Raw genomic sequence first — 19,746 nt, forward strand, 5'->3', positions numbered from 1 at the left:
AGCTCCACCTTTCTCCAAAGCATCATGGATCACTGCATGGCAGATGGTTGAACTGTGAATCCACCCCTGGGGCAAACAATTAAATGTGTATTGTATGCCTCTCCTGGTGAAGGCAAACTGGGGCCTGCATTCCTCCTCTATAGGAATAGAGAAGAAAGCATTAGCAGTGTCTATGGTAGCATAACATTTGGCCTCCTTGGATTCCAGCTCATATTGGAGTTCCATCATGTCTGGTACATCTGCACTCATGGGTGGAGTTACCTCATTCAAGGCACAGAAATCAACTGTCAGACGCCACTCTCCATTCTGCTTTCTCACAGGCCAGATTGGACTGTTGAAAGGTGAATGAGTTTTGCTGATGACCTTCTGACTTTCCAAATGACGAATCAAGTTTTGTATGGGCACCAAAGAGTCACGGTTGGTTCTGTATTGTCTGTGATGCACAGTTTGAGAAGCAACCGGCAACCTCACATCTTCTGTCTCATGATGTCCAACAAATGCAGATGCATCTGAAAGGTCTAATAGACAACTTCAATTTTCCTCCATCAATTTCTACAGTTGCTATTCCAAAAGCCCATTTGTATCCTTGGGGTCTTTGAAACACCCTTCTCTCAGAAAATCAATTCCCAAAATACAAGGTGCATTAGATCCCATTACAATAGTATGTTTCTTCCACTGTTTCCTAGTTAAACTTATATCAGCCTCTATCTTAGACAACTCTTGAGGTTCACCAGTGACTCCCTGAATAGTTGTAGGCTCTACCCCTTGATAATTTGATGGTATTATGGTGCACTGAGCTCCTGTGTCAACCAAGGCCCTGTACTTCTGAAATTTTGAAGTGCCATCCCAATAGATTCTGTTATCTCCATCATCCTTTACCTCCCCCTGGCGGGAGGCAGTGCACACCTAATTGTGGGGATTACCTCCACATGTACAGCTGGCACAATGTGCGGTGCCAGAGTTAGAATCACTGTTGGAACTACTAGAGTTGTCCTGGGAAACTGAGGAAGTGACAGCTACCCTTCTGGTATTGTTACCTCGGGCTCTGCCACTCTGCAGCTCCCATAACCTCCTGAAAAGTTCAGAAGTTGGTTGACCATCCCACCTGTTCATGTTCTCACCAAACTGATCACACAGAGTTATCCAGATACTCCCACGTGATTGCCACTGTTTTCTGTTTTGGTTTGACCTATTCTGGAATGGCCTTCATGGAGGAGGATGTCTGTTCCCGACAGCTGAAATTTGTATCCATCTGGAGGAAGAGGAATCAGCATCATCCCCCTTCATCAAGTTGGATATGGAGGCTTTAAATTCCTCCTTCAGCTCTTTCATGCAATTCTTTATCTCTCCAGACAAAGTTTCAATGGCTGAAACCCAAGTGCAATACTATCCTCCAAGTGCCTCATTTGGTCAGTGAAATGGCCAACAGTAGGAGGCACTCCACCATAATTTCTTGCCATAAATCTGCTTGCCAGAATAGTAGCATAATTAGGAGCAAGCTTAATGAGCTTTTTGGCAAGGCCTGTTCCCACAGGAACTTCATCAGGATTCAGCGTCTTATGGTCTCCATACATTACTTCTCTCACAGCAAACTCTCTCAGACACTTGATTCCCTCATCTATTGTGCTCCAAGGCTTAGGGCTCCATGGTAAATCATCTCTGCTGGGGTACCTCAGCGAGACTGCCAGTAGGAGGCGTGCCCACAGAGAAACTTTACCAATGCACTTGCCTAGATGCCTGTCTATGTCTGTATCTTTCGAGAGCATCCCCAACTGGGAGATTGACTTGTCGCCTACACCAAAGCCGGGGCTTCTATATCATAACACCTACCTAGCCAACTCAGGATTAGCTCAGTGTCTCCTCTGATGTAATCCTTCCTCACATGTCTAATTTCCTGACTGGGTGCATTAGCTGACTGTATATCATCCTCCTCCTCCTTATTATCATCTTCTTGAGCTCAATGTCCCCATACTCCTGCTTTAATCCTCCATGCAATTTCCTGGAGTTCAGAGGCACTTCCAGCAGTTGCTAATTTACTAGGGCCCATATCCTGTCCTACATCTCCATCATCCATGTGTGGTCTCAAGAAGTCTGCCAGATTTTTAAGGCTAACCTTCTTGCCATTACAGAAATGTGATGGGACGATTCTCACAATTGGAGTACTGCACTGGGGGGTTATAAGCTCTTTAGGAGAGACAGGCAAGAGAGAAGAGGAGGAGGGGTGGCCCTGTATATTAGGAAATCTTTTGATGCCTCAGAACTCGAGGTTGCAGATGAAAGGATTGAATGCTTATGGGTTAAAATCAGAGGGAGGCCACACAAAACTGACATCCTGGTTGGAGTCTGTTATAGACCACCCAACCAGGATGAGGAGGCCGATGAGTTATTCTATAAGCAGACGGAAGCTGTCTCAAGATCATCAGACCTTGTCCTTGTGGGGGATTTTAACCTACCAGACATCTGCTGGGAACTTAATTCAGCAGAGAGGAGACAGTCCAGAAGGTTCCTAGAGTGCCTGGATGACAACTTCCTGATGCAGCTCTTAGGTGAACCTACCAGGGGTAAGGCTCTGCTTGATCTGCTGTTCTCAAATAGAGAAGGGCTGGTGGGAGATGTGATGGTTGGAGGCTGTCTAGGGTGCAGCAACCATGAGATAGTGGAGTTTTCAATATGCAGGGAAATAGGGAGGAGCAGTAACAGAACCCTCACTTTGGACTTCCAGAGGGCAAACTTCAGGTTGTTCAGGCAACTTATTCAGAAAGTTCCCTGGGTAACAGCCCTTAAGAACAAAGGGGTCCAGGATGGTTGGACCTACTTCAAACAGGAGCTCCTAAAGGCACAGGAACTGGCAGTTCCCACATGCCGTAAGACGAGCCGGTGAGGAAGACGACCGGCCTGGATGAGCAAGCAGCTCCTGAAGGATTTAAGGGAAAAAAAGAGGGTTTATCGCCTTTGGAAAGGGGGGGAAGCAACTAGTGATATGTTTAAGGATGTTGTTAGATCATGTAGAAGAAAAATTAGAGAGGCAAAAGCACAGTTAGAAATTAACCTGGCCGCTTCTGTGAAAGACAACAAAAAGCATTTTTATAAATATATTAATGCTAAAAAGAGGGGCAAGAGGAGCCTCCACTCTTTATTGGACGTGGAGGGTAACATTGTAACTAAGGATGAGGAGAAGGCTGAGATTCTAAATACCTTCTTTGCCTCCATTTTCAACAGTAAGGCAGGAGGACTTCAGGATAACTGGCCTCCTGAGCTGGTTGATGGGGTCAAGGAGCAGTGTTGTACTCCTGAAATCCATGTGGAATTAGTTCGAGACTTGTTGAGTCACATGGATATTCACAAGTCCACGGGACCTGATGGGATTCATCCTAGGGTGCTGAAAGAGCTGGCAGATGAGCTGGCCAAGCCTCTGTCCATCATTTTCCACCAGTCCTGGCTCACTGGAGAGGTCCCAGAAGACTGGAAACTGGCCAATGTGACGCCCATCCACAAGAAGGGACGAACAGAAGAACCTGGGAACTACGGGCCTGTCAGCCTGACCTCAGTGCCAGGGAAAATCATGGAGCAGATTGTCTTGGGGGCAATCACTGCGCACCTGAAGGATAGCCAAGGAATCAGGCCCAGCCAACATGGATTTAGGAAGGGCAGGTCCTGCCTCACCAACCTGATCTCCTTCTATGATCAGGTGACCCGCCTGGTGGACGTGGGAAAGGCTGTGGATGTAGTCTACCTGGACTTCAGCAAGGCCTTTGACACTGTCCCCCACAGCAAACTCTTGGCCAAACTGGCAGCTTGTGGCTTGAACAGCAGCACTCTGCACTGGATTAGGAAGTGGCTGGAGGGCCGAGCCCAGAGAGCAGTGGTGAATGGTGCCACATCCAGCTGGCAGCCTGTCACTAGTGGTGTCCCCCAGGGATCAGTGCTGGGCCCCATCCTGTTCAATATCTTTATTGATGATCTGGATGAGGGGATTGAGTCCATCATCAGTAAATTTGCAGATGACACCAAGCTGGGAGCAGGTGTTGATCTGTTAGAAGGTAGAAGGGCTCTGCAGAGGGACCTTGACAGGCTGGACAGATGGGCAGAGTCCAACATGATGGCATTCAACAAGTCCAAGTGCCGGGTGCTGCACTTCGGCCACAACAACCCCATGCAGAGCTACAGGCTGGGGTCAGAGTGGCTGGAGAGCAGCCAGGTGGAAAGGGACCTGGGGGTACTGGTTGACAGGCGCCTGAACATGAGCCAGCAGTGTGCCCAGGTGGCCAAGAGAGCCAATGGCATCCTGACCTGCATCAGGAATAGTGTGGCCAGCAGGAGCAGGGAGGTCATTGTACCCCTGTACACAGCACTGGTTAGGCCACACTTTGAGTACTGTGTCCAGTTCTGGGCCCCTCAGTTTAGGAAAGATGTTGAATTGCTGGAGCATGTCCAGAGAAGGGCAATGAGGCTGGTGAGAGGCCTTGAGCACAAGCCCTATGAGGAGAGGCTGAGGGAGCTGGGACTGTTTAGCCTGGAGAAGAGAAGGCTCAGGGGAGACCTCATTGCTCCTGAAGGGAGGTTGTAGCCAGGAGGGGTTTGGTCTCTTCTCCCAGGCAACCAGCAGCAGAACAAGAGGACACAGTCTCAAGCTGCGCCAGGGGAAGTTTAGGCTGGAGGTGAGGAGAAAGTTCTTCACAGAGAGAGTGGTTGGCCATTGGAATGTGCTGCCCAGGGAGGTGGTGGAGTCACCATCCCTGGAGGTGTTCAAGAGGGGATTGGACGTGGCACTTGGTGCCATGGTTTAGATAGGCATGAGGTGTAGGGTGACAGGTTGGACTCGATGATCCTTGAGGTCTCTTCCAACCTTCTTGATTCTATTCTATTCTATTCTATTCTATTCTATTCTATTCTATTCTATTCTATTCTATTCTATTCTATTCTATTCTATTCTATTCTATTCTATTCTATTCTATTCTATTCTATTCTATTCTATTCTATTCTATTCTATTCTTCCTCATCAGAAGGATCTTTCTTAACAGAGGGACCCTGAACAGAAGGATCCTCACCTCCTTCTGCACCTTCTGCACCCTCTCCTGCAGCATCTGCACCTCCACCTGTGGCTCCCTTGTGCTTTCTGGTGAGAGTAGCAACCAAATTCACTGGTTTAGCTTTCACATTTGCAGCAGAGTCAGCAGGAACACAGAAATTCTGTGCAGAGTCAGCAGGTACTCTTTGAGACCCTGCAGCTGCTGCTGCTTCCACATTGGGAGGAAGAGACTGTGCCTCGTTAATGGCGTCTGCCTGTGTAGTCATGGCTGTTATCTGAGATCGTGGCAAAGTTCCCAGAGCTACTGGCAGAGTTCCTGCAGCTGCTGATACTGGAACTCAGCCAAAGCTATTGGCAACTTTCTCATAAGTCTTCTCTCTACACTTAATTGTGATCTCTGGACACTGTAATCAGAATCAGAACCTAATTCTGTATCTCTCTGAGCTTTTCTATGTTTTCTTTTATGTCTGCGCAAGCTGCTAGAGCAAATAGCCCCATGTCTTTCTTGATACAGTGCTACCAGAAGCCATACGACTACTATAACAAACACCAGATTCAAACTTAGCATAAAAATCAACTTAGGGTTCCATTTGTTCACATAACCCTCTGCAAGAGGAATAGCAAACTCAAATGCTTCTGCTGGCAGATTTGTAGTTGAGTTACCATAACTCCCTAGTCCAATAAAACTAGAACAGAACTCAACAACTTTCAGTAACTTGTTCTTATATGCCACATATCTCACAATCTTACCTGTCATGGCAGAAACAGCCCACTGATAGATTGTCACACTGATAACAGCATAGATAAGATGCCAAAGGATCCAAAACAGCTTCATTTTGATTCCTAATCTGAGCAGAAATAAATCATACAAGCAATTGCCCTACGCTGGGCGCCACAATAATGAATTGTAACAGTGTGAGAGCTGAAATCCCCATTCCACATCGACAATCACCAGGCTAGATCAGTCTGGAAGCAAATAAAAGCTGTATTTACAAGCAAAACTACCATCTATGATGAAATGCAATGAATATGTACAAATATACACTATTCACAACATTTACAAATATGTACAATCAACAGAAAAGCACAACCAAGCTCCCCTTGCTTCCCCCAAGGGGCCTCCCCCACCTACCCAGAAGGAATCCCCCCAAGACTCTCCTGCCATAAGGCAGAGAGTCAAGAAACAGAGAGGCTGTTAGACTTAGCTTGTCAAGGTCAGTATGTTATCTTCAACAAGAAAAGAAGCAGCAGACAGAAGCCAAGCAAGCTGAGAACTGCCCAACTCCCCAACCTCTCTCTCCAAAGGAAGTGTTTAGAATAATCATTATTTTGCTTTCTTACACCCTGTAGTGATTTATTTACATTTTTTCACTTTCTCTGCTCGAACTTTGTGAAGAAAAAATAAAAAGACAGTCTTAAAACCATCATATATGGATATAATTGAAAGGTCTTTCTGAAAAGGCTCCAGCAGCAGGTAGCTGGGAAGATAAAAACTGTCCTATTTCAAGTTCCTTCTTCTCTGTTGGTAACTAGAGAGATATTATCCAGGGTTAGCACCTTTTATCATTACCTCTACTTTCCTTTAAGGAATAATGTTAAAATAAAAGTAGCTACAGAATCTAATCTCAGGAAGTGAAACAAATCCCATGAGTCTGGTGTGTAGGCAGAACAAGGAGACAGAGACTTCTAGATGGTCAGGCTAGGTTTGAAAATAGTTTCTCTCTGTGCATTGTGACAAATATTTTGAATGAGATTTTTCCAGGTAGTGAGTTTGGCAAAGGAGATACACAGAGTACCTTGATAAAGGGTGTTTTCTGTACAATTAAAGGTATTAATTAATTTTAAAAAAGAGAATATAATTCAGGTTCAGATGTTGACCATTTAGTAAGGTAAATGTCATCTTGCCCTACTGTTTGCATCTCCTGTATAATATGGATTGGACTGGTTCGGTTGCAGCCTTAAGAGATGGTGGAAGCATTTTTCCTGATTGTGCTGTGACTTTTCAAGAATGCTATGTAAGCCCTGCAGGAGGAGTCTGCTGAAGGAATTATGCTGTGACACCATAATGTGCAAGATTTTTCTGTCATGCCAGTTTTTCACATTAACATAATAACATAACTGTTGGTAGAGTGAGTCCAATAGGCCAAAATCAGGCCCAGTATTTGGAATCAAAGATGATCTTGTGGATGGTCATAAATTATTTCTGTTTGTCTAGTAACATGGGATCTACCTACATGTTTCTGCCCTTCTTGTCTCCTTTTTTTTACCTTGTGGGTGGGTTTTACTGGGTTGGGATGGGATGGGTTGGGTTTTATTCGTTACATTCAGCAAAGTCTGTCAGTCTTGACTGAGAAGCCTAATGACCATTTTCCGTCCCTTTTGAATTATATGCAGAAAGAGATGGGTTCAACAGAAGACCTTTACCTCTCCACACGAAAGGTGAAAGAGCTCTCTGTGATTGATGGCCGGAGGGCCCAGAATTGTGTCATTCTCCTTTCGAAGTAAGTGTACTAAACCTTAGATTACATGGTCATTGTAGAGGCAAGAATGGTTGGAATTAAAAAAATTGGATATGTTTTTTCCTAACTAGACCTGCTCTTTAATACCTGCAGTGCGTCAGAGAAGCCCCTCTTGCAGTGTCATATAAATATGTCTCTCTGAAATGTTAGTTCACTTAATAAACATATTTTGTACACTAAACAGGGAGGCACCAGGATGTATCTGAAGACTCATTACGATAGAGCTATCAGTACCCATAGGTAGATAAAAGTAGATCTGTGAATGTCATTTGTCCCTGTTCTGTGTATGTTCCCTTCTAAATGTTACTCTGAGCAACTGCCTGGAATACAGCAGAGGTGAGAATAATGTTAATCTTTGTCATTTTTTACTCTTGTCAAAAGAATGGTAATTGTAAGAATATATATTCAAAAACAAGGCGTTGCATTTGTAAAAGGTTTTAGAAGCCAAGAGTTGCCTTTGCATGCTCCTGCAATGACTAACGCCTTCAAATGCTGTGCCATCACAGCCACCTATCTGGTTTTCATGTCTTTTTACCAACATGAGCACTGGGTTGGATATCTGTTACTGAATATTAAATTTGTGCAGACACTGATACACCTAAGAAAGTTGTCTTTACTGCCAAAGAAGAGATAGCAAGGCTGGAGACAGAACCAGGAAACTTGTGGCAGTACGGCACAATAAAACTGTTTCTCTGATCAGTAGAAAACATGGTTTTGTATGGATGTAATTACTTGTCTGCTCTAGCAAGCTAACAGTTAAAAACTAAGCTGCAGCCAGACCACCAGGACTGGAGTGAGTTCTTTCCACTGCTTAGTGAAACCCACAGAGGCCCTCATTATGCTATTTCTGTGGCATTAGCCTGCATGTCAGCAGGACCCCCACCATACAAACCAGCAATGAGGAAAGGCTTACATTTCTTTCTCTGCAGCATTTGCCAGTGCATGTCTTTGCTGGTGTTGGCAAATGACTGCAGGCTGGGTGGGACAGAGGAACGGGGAGGCACAGGAGCAACAAGATTTTCATGCTGTTTGACTGACCTGCTAACTTGTGCCTGGGGTTCACATTAATTCATGTAAGCAGGTGAAACATTTCCTAGAAGTGGAAACATAATGTGTACAGCTGCTGGACTGAGGAGAACCCAGGACAGTGGTCCATGACTTGGTATGACACTAGATGTTTGTATGAATCTTCTATTTCCAAAACAAAAGCAGTGTTGATGGCAGGGATATGACTTTCATCATTCATCTCTTCTGCTATACAAGTCTGGACCATTCTTACCTGAGAGGAATCCCTTCTAAACAGTGAGAAAGAAATAGGGCAGTCAGTGTGGTTTTATTGCCTCCAGAAAAGAGACACTGAAGTGTGAACCTTGCAATTCAGAGTACAGGAGAGCCATGAAGCTAGTCCACATCAAGCTGCTGTTCTGGACTCAAACCAGTGGTGAAATGCTGTTATTTCATGACTGCCAATTACTCCACTAGGAAACATCCTGGTCTTATTGTCAGCCAGCTCTAGTGGTTTCAGACCCAGCTGCTGCTGAGCCCCACACAGCCACTTATACAACTACCCCTCCCATCTAGGTAGGATGGGAAGGAGGAATTGGGAGCAAGAGCAGCACCTGGCAGGTTGAGATAAGGGGAGTGTGAGAGAACAACACAAAGAACAAAAGGACAACAGGAATAACAACAATAACAAAAGAAAACGAAAAGCAATATGTAAAGAGAGTAATATAAAATGCAATGTGCTTACCCAACCAAGGCAGCCAGTGCTTTGCTACCTAGCTGCCAGACAACCTCCACCTCTGCCTGAGCCAGCCCCCTCCCTATATGGAGCAGGCATGAGTTTTATGGTATCAAATACCCCATTGGCTGCTTCAGCTGGCTATCCTGGGTGCAGCCCCTCCCAGGTTCTTGTAAAGAAAATTAATCTTATCCTAGCCAAATGCAGGATACCAGCCTAACATGAATGGCAGGGATTTGGAGGCAGCTCACGGTCCCTAAGGAGCCTGATGGTTCTTGTTGTATGCTGTTAACTTTGCTATTGCTGTGTTATAGGGAGAACCAGTTACCAGGACTATCACTGCCTTAGATAATTTAATGTTTGTAACATAGCATTATGCTCAGGATATCAAAAATATCTTACAGCTTGGCCCAGGATTGGTATTCCTCCCCAAACTTCCCTTTTAAATGCAACTAGAAAAGCAAAAAATTTGGGGAACTAAAATGGCACCTCTACATTCATGACTTTTTCTGTTCTTTGTGCTTTTATGGTTCCATTATTAAAGACAGCAATTGTGAGGATTGGCTGCAGACAATAACTGAAAGGGGGTTTACAGTTCCTTTGTGGTTTTCTTCGTTTCTCCACTTCTTCCTCCTTGATGGAGAGACACTCCCAGCCATATCATCCCTGGCTGCTGCTCCTGCAGTGCACCTTGCACATGTGTGCATATGGGTGTGCCCGTATGTGCAGTGAGAGGGGATTCAGAACTGGTGACAAACAACAAGAGTTTGTACAGCCCTGAGCTGCAGCCCCAGCTTTCAGGTTGCCACAGTATCTGCCAACAGCTGTTTCCAATTGACTCTTACTGTGCATATATCCCTGTAGTTTATTCCCCCTTAGTTTACACTAAACTGTCGTGTCCTCTAAAGTAAAATAACTGCATGGGTTGGATTTTCTTTCCTTCTACCACTCAAATGTTTTTGTTTTACTAACACTGTGTTAGAAGGGGTCAGGCAGAGATCATATTTCATACGGCCCAACATGCCAAAACCTAGCTAGAGCATGGTAGACTGAAAGAGATGAAAGTTGAATTTCTAGTTGATTTTTGCTGACAATAACAGATTTGTAAGGTTTCCTCCCCAATCTCATCTCTCTCTCCATTTTTTTTTAAGTTCCATTTCAGCTACTTGTTAGCAGCATCAATTTCACTGCATTTTCCTTCAGCAAAAGGATGTAATTGTCCCTTGTGTAATGGGGTTGGATGGATCCAAAATGAAGTTGTGACCTTCAGGTCAACGGTAAAGGTTTGAATAGGCATGAGATCACTTACCTCACATATTTCCAGTAGGCCATAATTCAGCCAGGACATGGAACTATCTCTCTGTGGGGAGTTCAGGCACCCACCAGCTTCAAATATGGCTTTCTTAATGGTGTTTTCAAGATACAGTTATTTTTGTCACACTGGAAATTATCCCTTCCCAAACTTCCTGATGTCTTCAGTTTCCACCAGGCTGGAGACTTACTGTCAGTCTTACATGGTCTGGAAGAGTCATCCTGTATCCCTGTTTCCCTAGCAGCTGAAAATTTCTCTAATCTCTTGCACTGGTATGGCTTCTCCTTGCTTCCATTACTTAAGTAATGGGTAGTATTTTTGCTGCTCTAGTGTTCATGATTTCCTTGCAAAACATGCCTCTATGGCTTATTGTCTTGCTCTGTGAAATGTTCTGGAGAAGTCCGGTTCTATGAGACTTGTTGCTTAGAAGGCTGAACATACACCTATGGAACTTTTTTTTACAAATTATTGTGCAGGAATTCCAGCAAAATTCTTGTGTCAGTGTTCTGAGATGTGTTTGTTATTCCTGTGACCCAACTAGCCAGCAATAATCCTCTCAAGAAGCTGGAAACAGTAGTGGCACTAGCAAAATGTCATAAAACCTGTAGAAGCAGAAAGCAAAATCTGACCATAAAAAATAGTTTAAAATGTGCATATGACATAAAATACTAACAGGCAGCTTTAGCAAAGGTTGTGGCTTTCATGATAGTTGATTCAAACTTCTATCAAAAAGAGAAAAGGGACTTGTGCATCATTTCCATCCAGAATATTAAAGAGACCAAGTATTTATCTCACATAGCTGTGCCTTCTTAATGGTTCTAAACCCTTTCAGACATTAAGAGGACAAGCTACTCAGCCAGCGTTGGTCTGAGTGCTGCCTCTGCTGTGCCCCCAGTCCTTGTGTGCCTTTCTGTCATGTAACAATACATTGTTCACCTTTGTTTCAAGGCAGATTCTAAACACTATGATATTTTCTGCTACAGATCATATCGTACAGAAACAGGTCACTGAACTCAGCAGTTCAGTCCCTTAGTGTGTTGTCTTGAAAAACACCAGGCAGTAAAGAGAACCTCCTGGGTTCATAGAGAGGTTTTATAGGTTTTAATGTTAGGTCCACAATAAATGGCTTTACCTGCTATTCTGAGTGTCAAAAGCCCCAAGGTTAAACCGAACATGGCAGTCAATGCCATCCTGTCTTTGATCACAAGTGGGAATCAGTAGGTAGGTGTCTGATAAATGATGAACCTCTGCCTCATCAGTATGTCACTATAATTTGAAGTTTCCCAGGTTTGGCCCTGTTGTGCTTTGCTTGGCTCAGAAAGACAGCCATCCCCAGATCTTTCTCAGTAGGAAACTGAGAGTATTGGGATACAAAGTACATTGGCCTCTCAGGAGCTTTTGCTAAAGGAGGAAAAGAAAAGCCTGTTTCTTATGACGTGTTGATATAATAGTCTTAAGATACACTTGGTAAAATGTCCCAGCTGTTGTTCCCAGAAGGTTAAGACACTGTCTTCACTGATGAGATAAATTGGCAACTGAGGTAAGAGGATGTGAAAAGAGTGGCTCTATCTGTGTCTTCTGAGTGAACATGCAGTTAGGCCAGGCTGATTTTTCAAATGCTGCTTCTGAGAGCAGGGAAACATCTCTTTTCCCTGCCTTGATGGAGTAGTGACAATGACTATTCTCAAAATGTAGACATGTAAGAGCTTGCAGTTCGGCAGTTTTACAGAATCTTAGGAGACCTCAGGAGTTAGAGAATACTTGTGTCCCAGTCACAAAATTTGGGAATGCATTGACTAGTAGACTGTGTGAAATGAGGTGTTGAAATGGAGAACTCTGCAGTCAGCAAAAGCCAAGATTTGAGTGAGCTGTACAAACTGGCCTTGGGATGCAGCTATGTATCTATCAGTCAGTGCCTCTCACTGTCACAGCTACTACTGTTGGCATCTTTTGGAAGCACTGTGGTTCAGTTTGAAGTAGAAAATAGCCCTGACACATGATAATCGGTTCCCTTCTCCAATGTAAAAGGAAGAGGGGGTTCTGATCCCTGTGGTATGGGAACTTAATATAGCTGCAACAAAACTCTGGGTTCTCTGGTAGTAGGCAAGCATGTTTCGTTCTAAAAGCTAAGTACAATCCAAGAAATAAACACATGGAATTACTCATTTTTTCCCCTGATTGGGGGAGATGGTTAATTAGCAACAAGAATTCTGCTTTGATCCATGGGCAGGGAGGAATGAAAGGGGGAGGTTACTCTGAGTTAGATCAATGGCTATATTTAAGGAGGAAAAATGAGTGAGCATGAGGGAAGTTGATGTAAAACTGCAACATGTCTCCCAGGCATGTTCAGAGTCAGGCTGCTGGCTTTCTCCAGGAGGACAAAACAATAAACCACTTGATGTCTGCAAGTGAAGCTGGTGTTAAATCAGCCGAGGTGTCCTGGGGAGATTAGTGATGAATTACTCTGCAGAGTCAATAGAGATTATTTATGAAGCCGGAGGGGATTGAGGGAGGCAGGATAAGTACCATATCAGAAGTTATTTGGTACTTGTTGAGATTTAACATTGCTTGAAGATGACTCAAGCAGTTGGATTTCCATGTGTTGCCACCAGATGTATGGGTGAGGGAAGAAGGAGGGAGTATTCTCCTTGAAGATCATTTTCCTTCCCCGAACTCTGACCAGTGTCAGGCTGCTGTGGAACAAAAGCAGTCAGTATCTGTGCTATGAATGCTGCAGCTGAGGAAAAGGAGCACTGTTGTTTTCTTCTGGTCATGTTTACTTCCCAAGTTCTTAGGCCAGGATCTGTGATTTGGTGAAGTGTTAGGCAGAGAGGATACAGCTTGAATCATATGCTGTTCTGAATTGAGTTGTCCCCAGCAGCTGGAGAAGACTGCTTATATCTGCAAAGCTTGTAAGAAACTCATTGCAACTTTCCAACAGATACTGAAACGTAATTTCTGTAGTGTAAATTTTTGGTCCATAATTCCACTTTAATTTGCTGTCTGTCCTATATAAATTTTAGGCTCTGAGAGATTCCTCTCTATTCATTTCTAAATTGAAAGATTTGTATGCATCTACTTTAGGTTCCATTTTAATCAGTTCACCTGTTTCTGTTTAAAAGCAGCACATCTGTTTCACATTAGTGCTGACCATCTTTAAGATCCACTGCATGGCTGGGTATTAGTTTTGAAGAATCACTTAACAGTTCTTTGGCTAGTTATTCAGCCACTTTTTAAGCAGGAAGATCCTTGTTTTGTGCTGTTGATGCTTACAGCTCTTGAGATGCATCCTGCCCCAGAAAAGGAACAACTTTTGAAGAGTAAGATTTTTTTTGCTGTAAATCCTTCTGCAGTTGTAATCGGATTGTTAATAATCTAGGATGCACACCTGCAGGTACTGTGACCCAGCTACAGTCCTGTAAGTGACTAAGTTAAACTGCTTCTCAGCAGGGGGCTGGCAAGCTTTATGCTTCTCTCTACTGTGAACTAAACCATTCAAGCCAGATGTTTCTCTGCTGATGGCAGGGCACAGAATCATCCAAGAAATCAAAGTGTTTGTATAACTGTCTGTCCTTGGGGCTCTCAATTATTTTTGAACAGAAGATGTTTTTAAATGTATTTAGTGCTGATGAATGGCAGCAAACAGAGGAGCTTGGAGTCTGAAGTCCCCAGGCTCCTGGACAGAACAGCAATATTAGCAATAATATGCACTACACTGTCTGTTGTGTTGATATACCTTAAACCTGTCTGTTTGGTCCTGTTTACTGAATTCCCAAATGCACACAGAGGTATATGCACATGTATTGAGGTGGTCAGTTATAGGCATGGAAAAAACATGAAAATTGCTTTCATTCTTTTTATCTTACATGAAAGTAGCAATAAACCTACTACCACTATGTTGCTGTTCATGGGCTGGTTTATTGTGTCCCCTCTTGACAGGCTGTGCCTGTGTTACAAGGCAGAGCTAATCTGCAGACTCCAGATTCTAGAATATGTAAAGATGCTCTCTAAAGGAAAATTAAACAAAAGCAAACCCACAACCAACAAAACGTAGCACATTAAAAACTGTAGGCACCAAATTGTCTATGTGTGTGTATTTGTGTCTGCGAGGAGCCAGGCCCACGCCCACCAATATGCTACTCAGCCCTCATGTGGCCGCAGGGTTTGATCGGTTCAGGGTCACAGAACCGTGGACTTTACAATTCATGATTATTAAAGCCAAAAGAAACCTTTTGGTTTTCTCATTGAGACTGTAGAGCTTTATGCAGAACCCCATGTACTGAGGTTTGTTGTTTTGATCCTGAGTCAAAGTGGTGACCTAAAGTAAAATGTTTCCAGCCTTTTCATTTTAAAGCTTCTAATCCTTATATCTTAGCCAAGTGAGACCCAATTATGCAGCTTTTCTGGAAATTCAGTAGCTTTATCTCTAGCTGGTATCATTTTGCCCTCCTTCTCAAAAGTAGACATGAGGGGCTAAGAATGGAGTGAGAGCAATTAGTTCAGAGGTGTAATATTTAGAAGCTTTTGAATGTCTGCTGATTCATATTTTAGTTTCCAGCTGTTGGTTATATTGGGCAATATTAAAATGTTTAAAGTTTCTTAGATTTAGCAATATTTCCTGTCTGTAAAAATAAAGCTCACTCTTTTACTGAGTTCCAAATGGCAATGTAATGTGGAATATCAACATGGAATTTCTCAGTACTGAAGACAAAAACATTCTGCTTCATGCACCAGCCTCTCATTTATATTTGTGTTTTCTCTTTCTGCTGTTAATTAGGTTGATTGTAGAAGGTCCATGGAGACTGCAGACTTCACTCCTTAAATATTTCTTTTTACATTTTCCTGTTTCAGTCCCCAAACTGAGATTTTCTTGTGTATGTGGTTTCCTTTATGGTTCATTTGGTCCTCTCCTACTTTCCTGAAATGACTGATGAGGGTGTCATGAGTTGGGGGTGGTGGGATAGAATTTGTCACTGTGTGCATTTCTTTGTTGACATCTGCACTGCAAACCACCAAGATCATTTCATGCAATCTCTCAAACAGCCTCTCAAAAATCACAAATTTTGACTTCTCCTGATCTTCCTTGGACTTCAAATGGAGACCTTGAGAGGTTTATTAATTGATTTTGAATTGTTTTGTTGTAACTCATGGCCCCTACTCATTGTACACAGGAGTAGATGGGAAGGAGAGTGTAATAGCTTATATAATGTTACAAACTCTTTTTCTCAGAGCTTGTTTCATGTTAGATTATGAAACATGGACACGTAGATGCTGTCAATTGCTTCTTCAGCTGTGACTGCTGACAAACTGAATTTACCTAGCAGAATCAGTCTGCTTACTAAAAAAAACAAAAAAAAACCAAAAAAAACCCAAAACCAAAACAAAACAAACTTGTTCTCAGATCTGTAAGGAAAAGATCAGTCCCATTACTTGTTACTCTGGGAGGTGCTTTAATTTTCATGAGCCAGGATGTTACGTGGGCTCACAGTTACTTAGAAGTCACATGGATTTGAAGTAGTTTACTGTAGCAAAAGAGAGGATTTGAGGGAAGGTGGAAGCACTTTTGGTATATGAACATGTTAATCAACATCTACTTTCATAATGCATGTTTGATTAGCTGAAGAGAATAAAAATACATGATCTGTAAAAGCTCTGCCTTTGGCAGTTCATCTTGGTGAATAATCTAGAATAGCAGCTTCGTAGTAGAGCTTCCCATGGTTCTTTTGTTACTTTTTAGTGCAGCTTTTTTCAAGCTTCCTGCTTTTTAAATTGTCAATCACTTAAGTGTTACACTAATGGTACAATATTGATGTTGTTGAAAGGCTGAAGCTGTCTAATGAAGAAATCAGACAAGCAATCTTGAAGATGGATGAACAAGAAGACCTAGCAAAAGACATGCTTGAGCAGGTGAGAAAGATTACAGTCAGATCTTAAGAACTTAAGAACTGTCTTCTTTTCACTTAAAATAAGTGGGTAAGTGTATGGGTTGTGCTGGTATGTCTGCAGATCTGAACTCGGTCTTGTCATGTCATGGAGCTGCACCTAGGAGGATGAGAAAAGTATTTTTCCCAGTGTTGTCAGATATACCTCTGTTGTGTAACTCTATTCATATGCTGATTTCATAACACTTTTCTCTTCTTGCAAAATGGACATGATTAGAGTAGCTATGAGGTCTCCTTTCATGTCTTCTCACCTGTGACTTTCTATTTATATTCTTGATATAAATATCTTTATATTTTTTATATGTTCTTCTTTTCTTTTTACTTTTTGCTCTCTTAACCTCCTTTCTCTGCTTGTATTTCCTTTAGGAAATGCTATGAACCAGGCCATGTAGGTCAGTAGTTAGAGAACTGGGACTAGAGGGTTCTCACATTCTAACAAGAGTTAGAAAGGGAGTCATGGACTTCTGTCCCCTGCAGTTGGTTTACTGCGTATCTTGTGAGGGAAAAAAAAAAGCAATTAAACCACCATTATCCAATTCCCCTCATTTTAAAAGGGTAAGAGATGATGCTTTGACCAATGACACATATGACAAAGTTCCTTAGCAGTGTGCAAGATGTTTTAATTCTGAATTGCCTGACAAATTTGATTCCTTGTGTGTGTGCAGTTACAGTATTTAATCATGTACAAAAAGGTTTTCCTATGGAAATTTATAGCCTACTTGTGATGTTATCTGAATGCTCACAGCTGCTCTAGAACTCCCTGCAAGCTTCTGATGCTCCACACCTTTGAATATTGCATTTTTGGGGAGTGGGATATTATAAAGTGGTAAAAAACATATGCTTAATATACCTTGTGAGCAGTTTTTGTGGGTGTGCACTCAGGCTCTGTGCGTGGCAATATTTGTAACCATAATAAATCACAGCTACCATCAGATATGTCAAAAATCTGTCAAAGTATGAGCTTTTAAGGTCAGCATGTGAATAGCAGCCAGTGTCAAACACATACCAAGTTGCTTGGTTATTGTTTATTGTTTCAGCAGAGTAGGGCAGACCCAAGAGAAAGATAGTTGAGCCTCTGTGTGTGCTATAGTATGGGTCTGATGGATATTTCACACTGAGTGGGACACATGCTGCTCTTGTTTGCACCAATGTTAACTCCAAGTAGTGCTGTGGGAATCAAAGTTCTCTCTGTGTATCCCCTTTGGTAGACTGCACTAGCACTCGGCCTTTAGGATTTAGCAATAAAAAATTCCCCATAGAATTAAAAAATTAATTTAATGGGGTCAGTGAAGGATAAAGATGGAACCGCAAGCAAAGCTTCCAAAAAGGTTAGTTTTGTGGCCACAGCTGCATTTTTTTGAAGTTAGGATCACACAGCTGAGTCAATGTAATGCTTCCCCAAGTTAGCAAAGAAAACTGAGGTCCTTCTTTCTCTCTGTCAGTTTGTTTGTACCTCCCTGTTGCACTCTCTTTTTCCTTGGGTCTCATCTTGGTATTTTATTTGTGTCTGTTACTCTAGCTGCTGAAGTTTGTTCCCGAAAAGAGTGATACTGACCTGTTGGAGGAGCATAAACATGAAATTGAGCGCATGGCCCGGGCAGATCGATTCCTCTTTGAAATGAGCAGGTCTGTTTGATACATCATGGTAAAGTGCATAGCAGGGGTGCCTCTTGGAAGCATCTGTAATTGTTGTTGAAAATGGATCACCTGAAATTGAGAGGAATGTGCAAGAGATTGTGGACCAGTGTTGTGTCCTGCATTGCCAGAAGCCCACAAATGTTACAAATGTTTCTGCCCACTACACAAACTTTTTGTTGATGATAGCACTCCTTATGCTGTCATTTAAGGCCTGATCCCCTGATGACATGCAGAAATCTGCCTCCTCTGCCTAAACTTGTTCACACAAGATGGACTTCAGATCCAGCTATCAGATGAAGTGCAGCCGGAGGTCAAGATTTCATACAGATCCCTTTTTCCATGCACTTATCCCATCTCCTAACTCTCTGACTTCTTTCTTGTTCCAGCTTTGCTACACCCCTGATCAATATTAACATCTTGCTCTGCTAATTGAAATGCAGTTGGCATCTCCTGGAGTCACCATCCCCTGGAGGTGTTAAAAAAATGTGTAGACATGTCACTTTGGGACATGGTTTTGTGGGCATGGTGTAGTTGGGTTGATGATTGGACTTAATGATCCTAGAGGTATTTTCCAACCTTAATGATTTTATGATTCTAAAAGAAATTCTACTAGCTCTATTTTAGTTGTGATCAAACCATGCTTTGAGGACCTCCATTTTTATAACAAGGTTGGTTATGTATCGGTATGTTCAAACTATGTTTGTAATCCTATGCATAGGCTTTATGGGACTCAACATCCAACCATTAGATTTATATAGGAAGCATACTGGCCCTAGGCTTCAAGCCACAGCTCTGGTTCAGTGTTGCCTTTCCTCTACCCTTCACACAGGATTGACCACTATCAACAGCGACTCCAAGCATTGTTCTTTAAGAAGAAATTTCCAGAGAGACTGGCAGAAGCAAAACCAAAAGTGGAAGGTATGCTTGAAGCTTTTGCTAAGAATTGGGTAAAGGGGCAAGGAAGATCAAGAGAGGCTTGTCTTCAAAGGAGGTGTGTGAGGTTTACAGTGTGTGCTGTGGTCATAGAGCCAGTGTGTCCAAGGCATGTCATGTGCTAAGAAATGAATTCTGTCAGACACTCTTCTTGGACCCATTGACTTAATAAAGTCAGTTTCATGATATTGTTACACTGTAAATATGACCTGACAGATGTGCTACCAGGCTGCGCTGAGATGCCAAAAGCTTTCATGGCATTTCTGTGCGGGTCAGGCTTACCTTCTCATGTCATTGCATCTTGCCTATCCATGAGGCAGTTAGAATAGATGCCTCAGGACAGTGGTATTCTGGAAATGTGTAACTTATAAGGAGTGGAGAGGTCCATGGCTTCTCTGTCATATCCATGGGTTATCGCCAGAGAAGGGTATGTATTCTGCTCTACATTTTCAGATGAGCTTAAGCAAGCCTTCCCCTCTGTTCTCACTGGCTGTTTTTAGAGTGTGATCTCCGGGAGAACAGCCTTGGTCCTAGGTTCAGAGGAGCATCCTTACAGGCTAGATGTAGTGCATCTTCCTTCCAGTTGTCCTGGGTTCTAGGCATGTCAACATGGGAAGGATGGTGCACACACA

At 42.8% G+C, this 19,746-nt stretch overlaps 1 protein-coding gene across 3 annotated transcripts in view; it reads left to right on the forward strand.

Annotated features, from left to right (window-relative positions):
- Positions 1-19,746, forward strand: part of DAAM2 (dishevelled associated activator of morphogenesis 2) — a 121,726-nt gene that overhangs the window by 85,397 nt on the left and 16,583 nt on the right. For all 3 annotated transcript variants that reach the window (XM_054394801.1, XM_054394787.1, XM_054394792.1), the window contains 4 exons: positions 7,424-7,530; positions 16,424-16,508; positions 18,063-18,169; positions 19,011-19,099. In XM_054394801.1, the coding sequence (XP_054250776.1) occupies positions 7,424-7,530; positions 16,424-16,508; positions 18,063-18,169; positions 19,011-19,099 (388 nt within the window). The remainder of the gene's footprint in view (positions 1-7,423; positions 7,531-16,423; positions 16,509-18,062; positions 18,170-19,010; positions 19,100-19,746) is intronic.

This window comes from Indicator indicator, chromosome 2 (genome assembly GCF_027791375.1).
Source record: "Indicator indicator isolate 239-I01 chromosome 2, UM_Iind_1.1, whole genome shotgun sequence".
NCBI lineage: Eukaryota > Metazoa > Chordata > Aves > Piciformes > Indicatoridae > Indicator > Indicator indicator.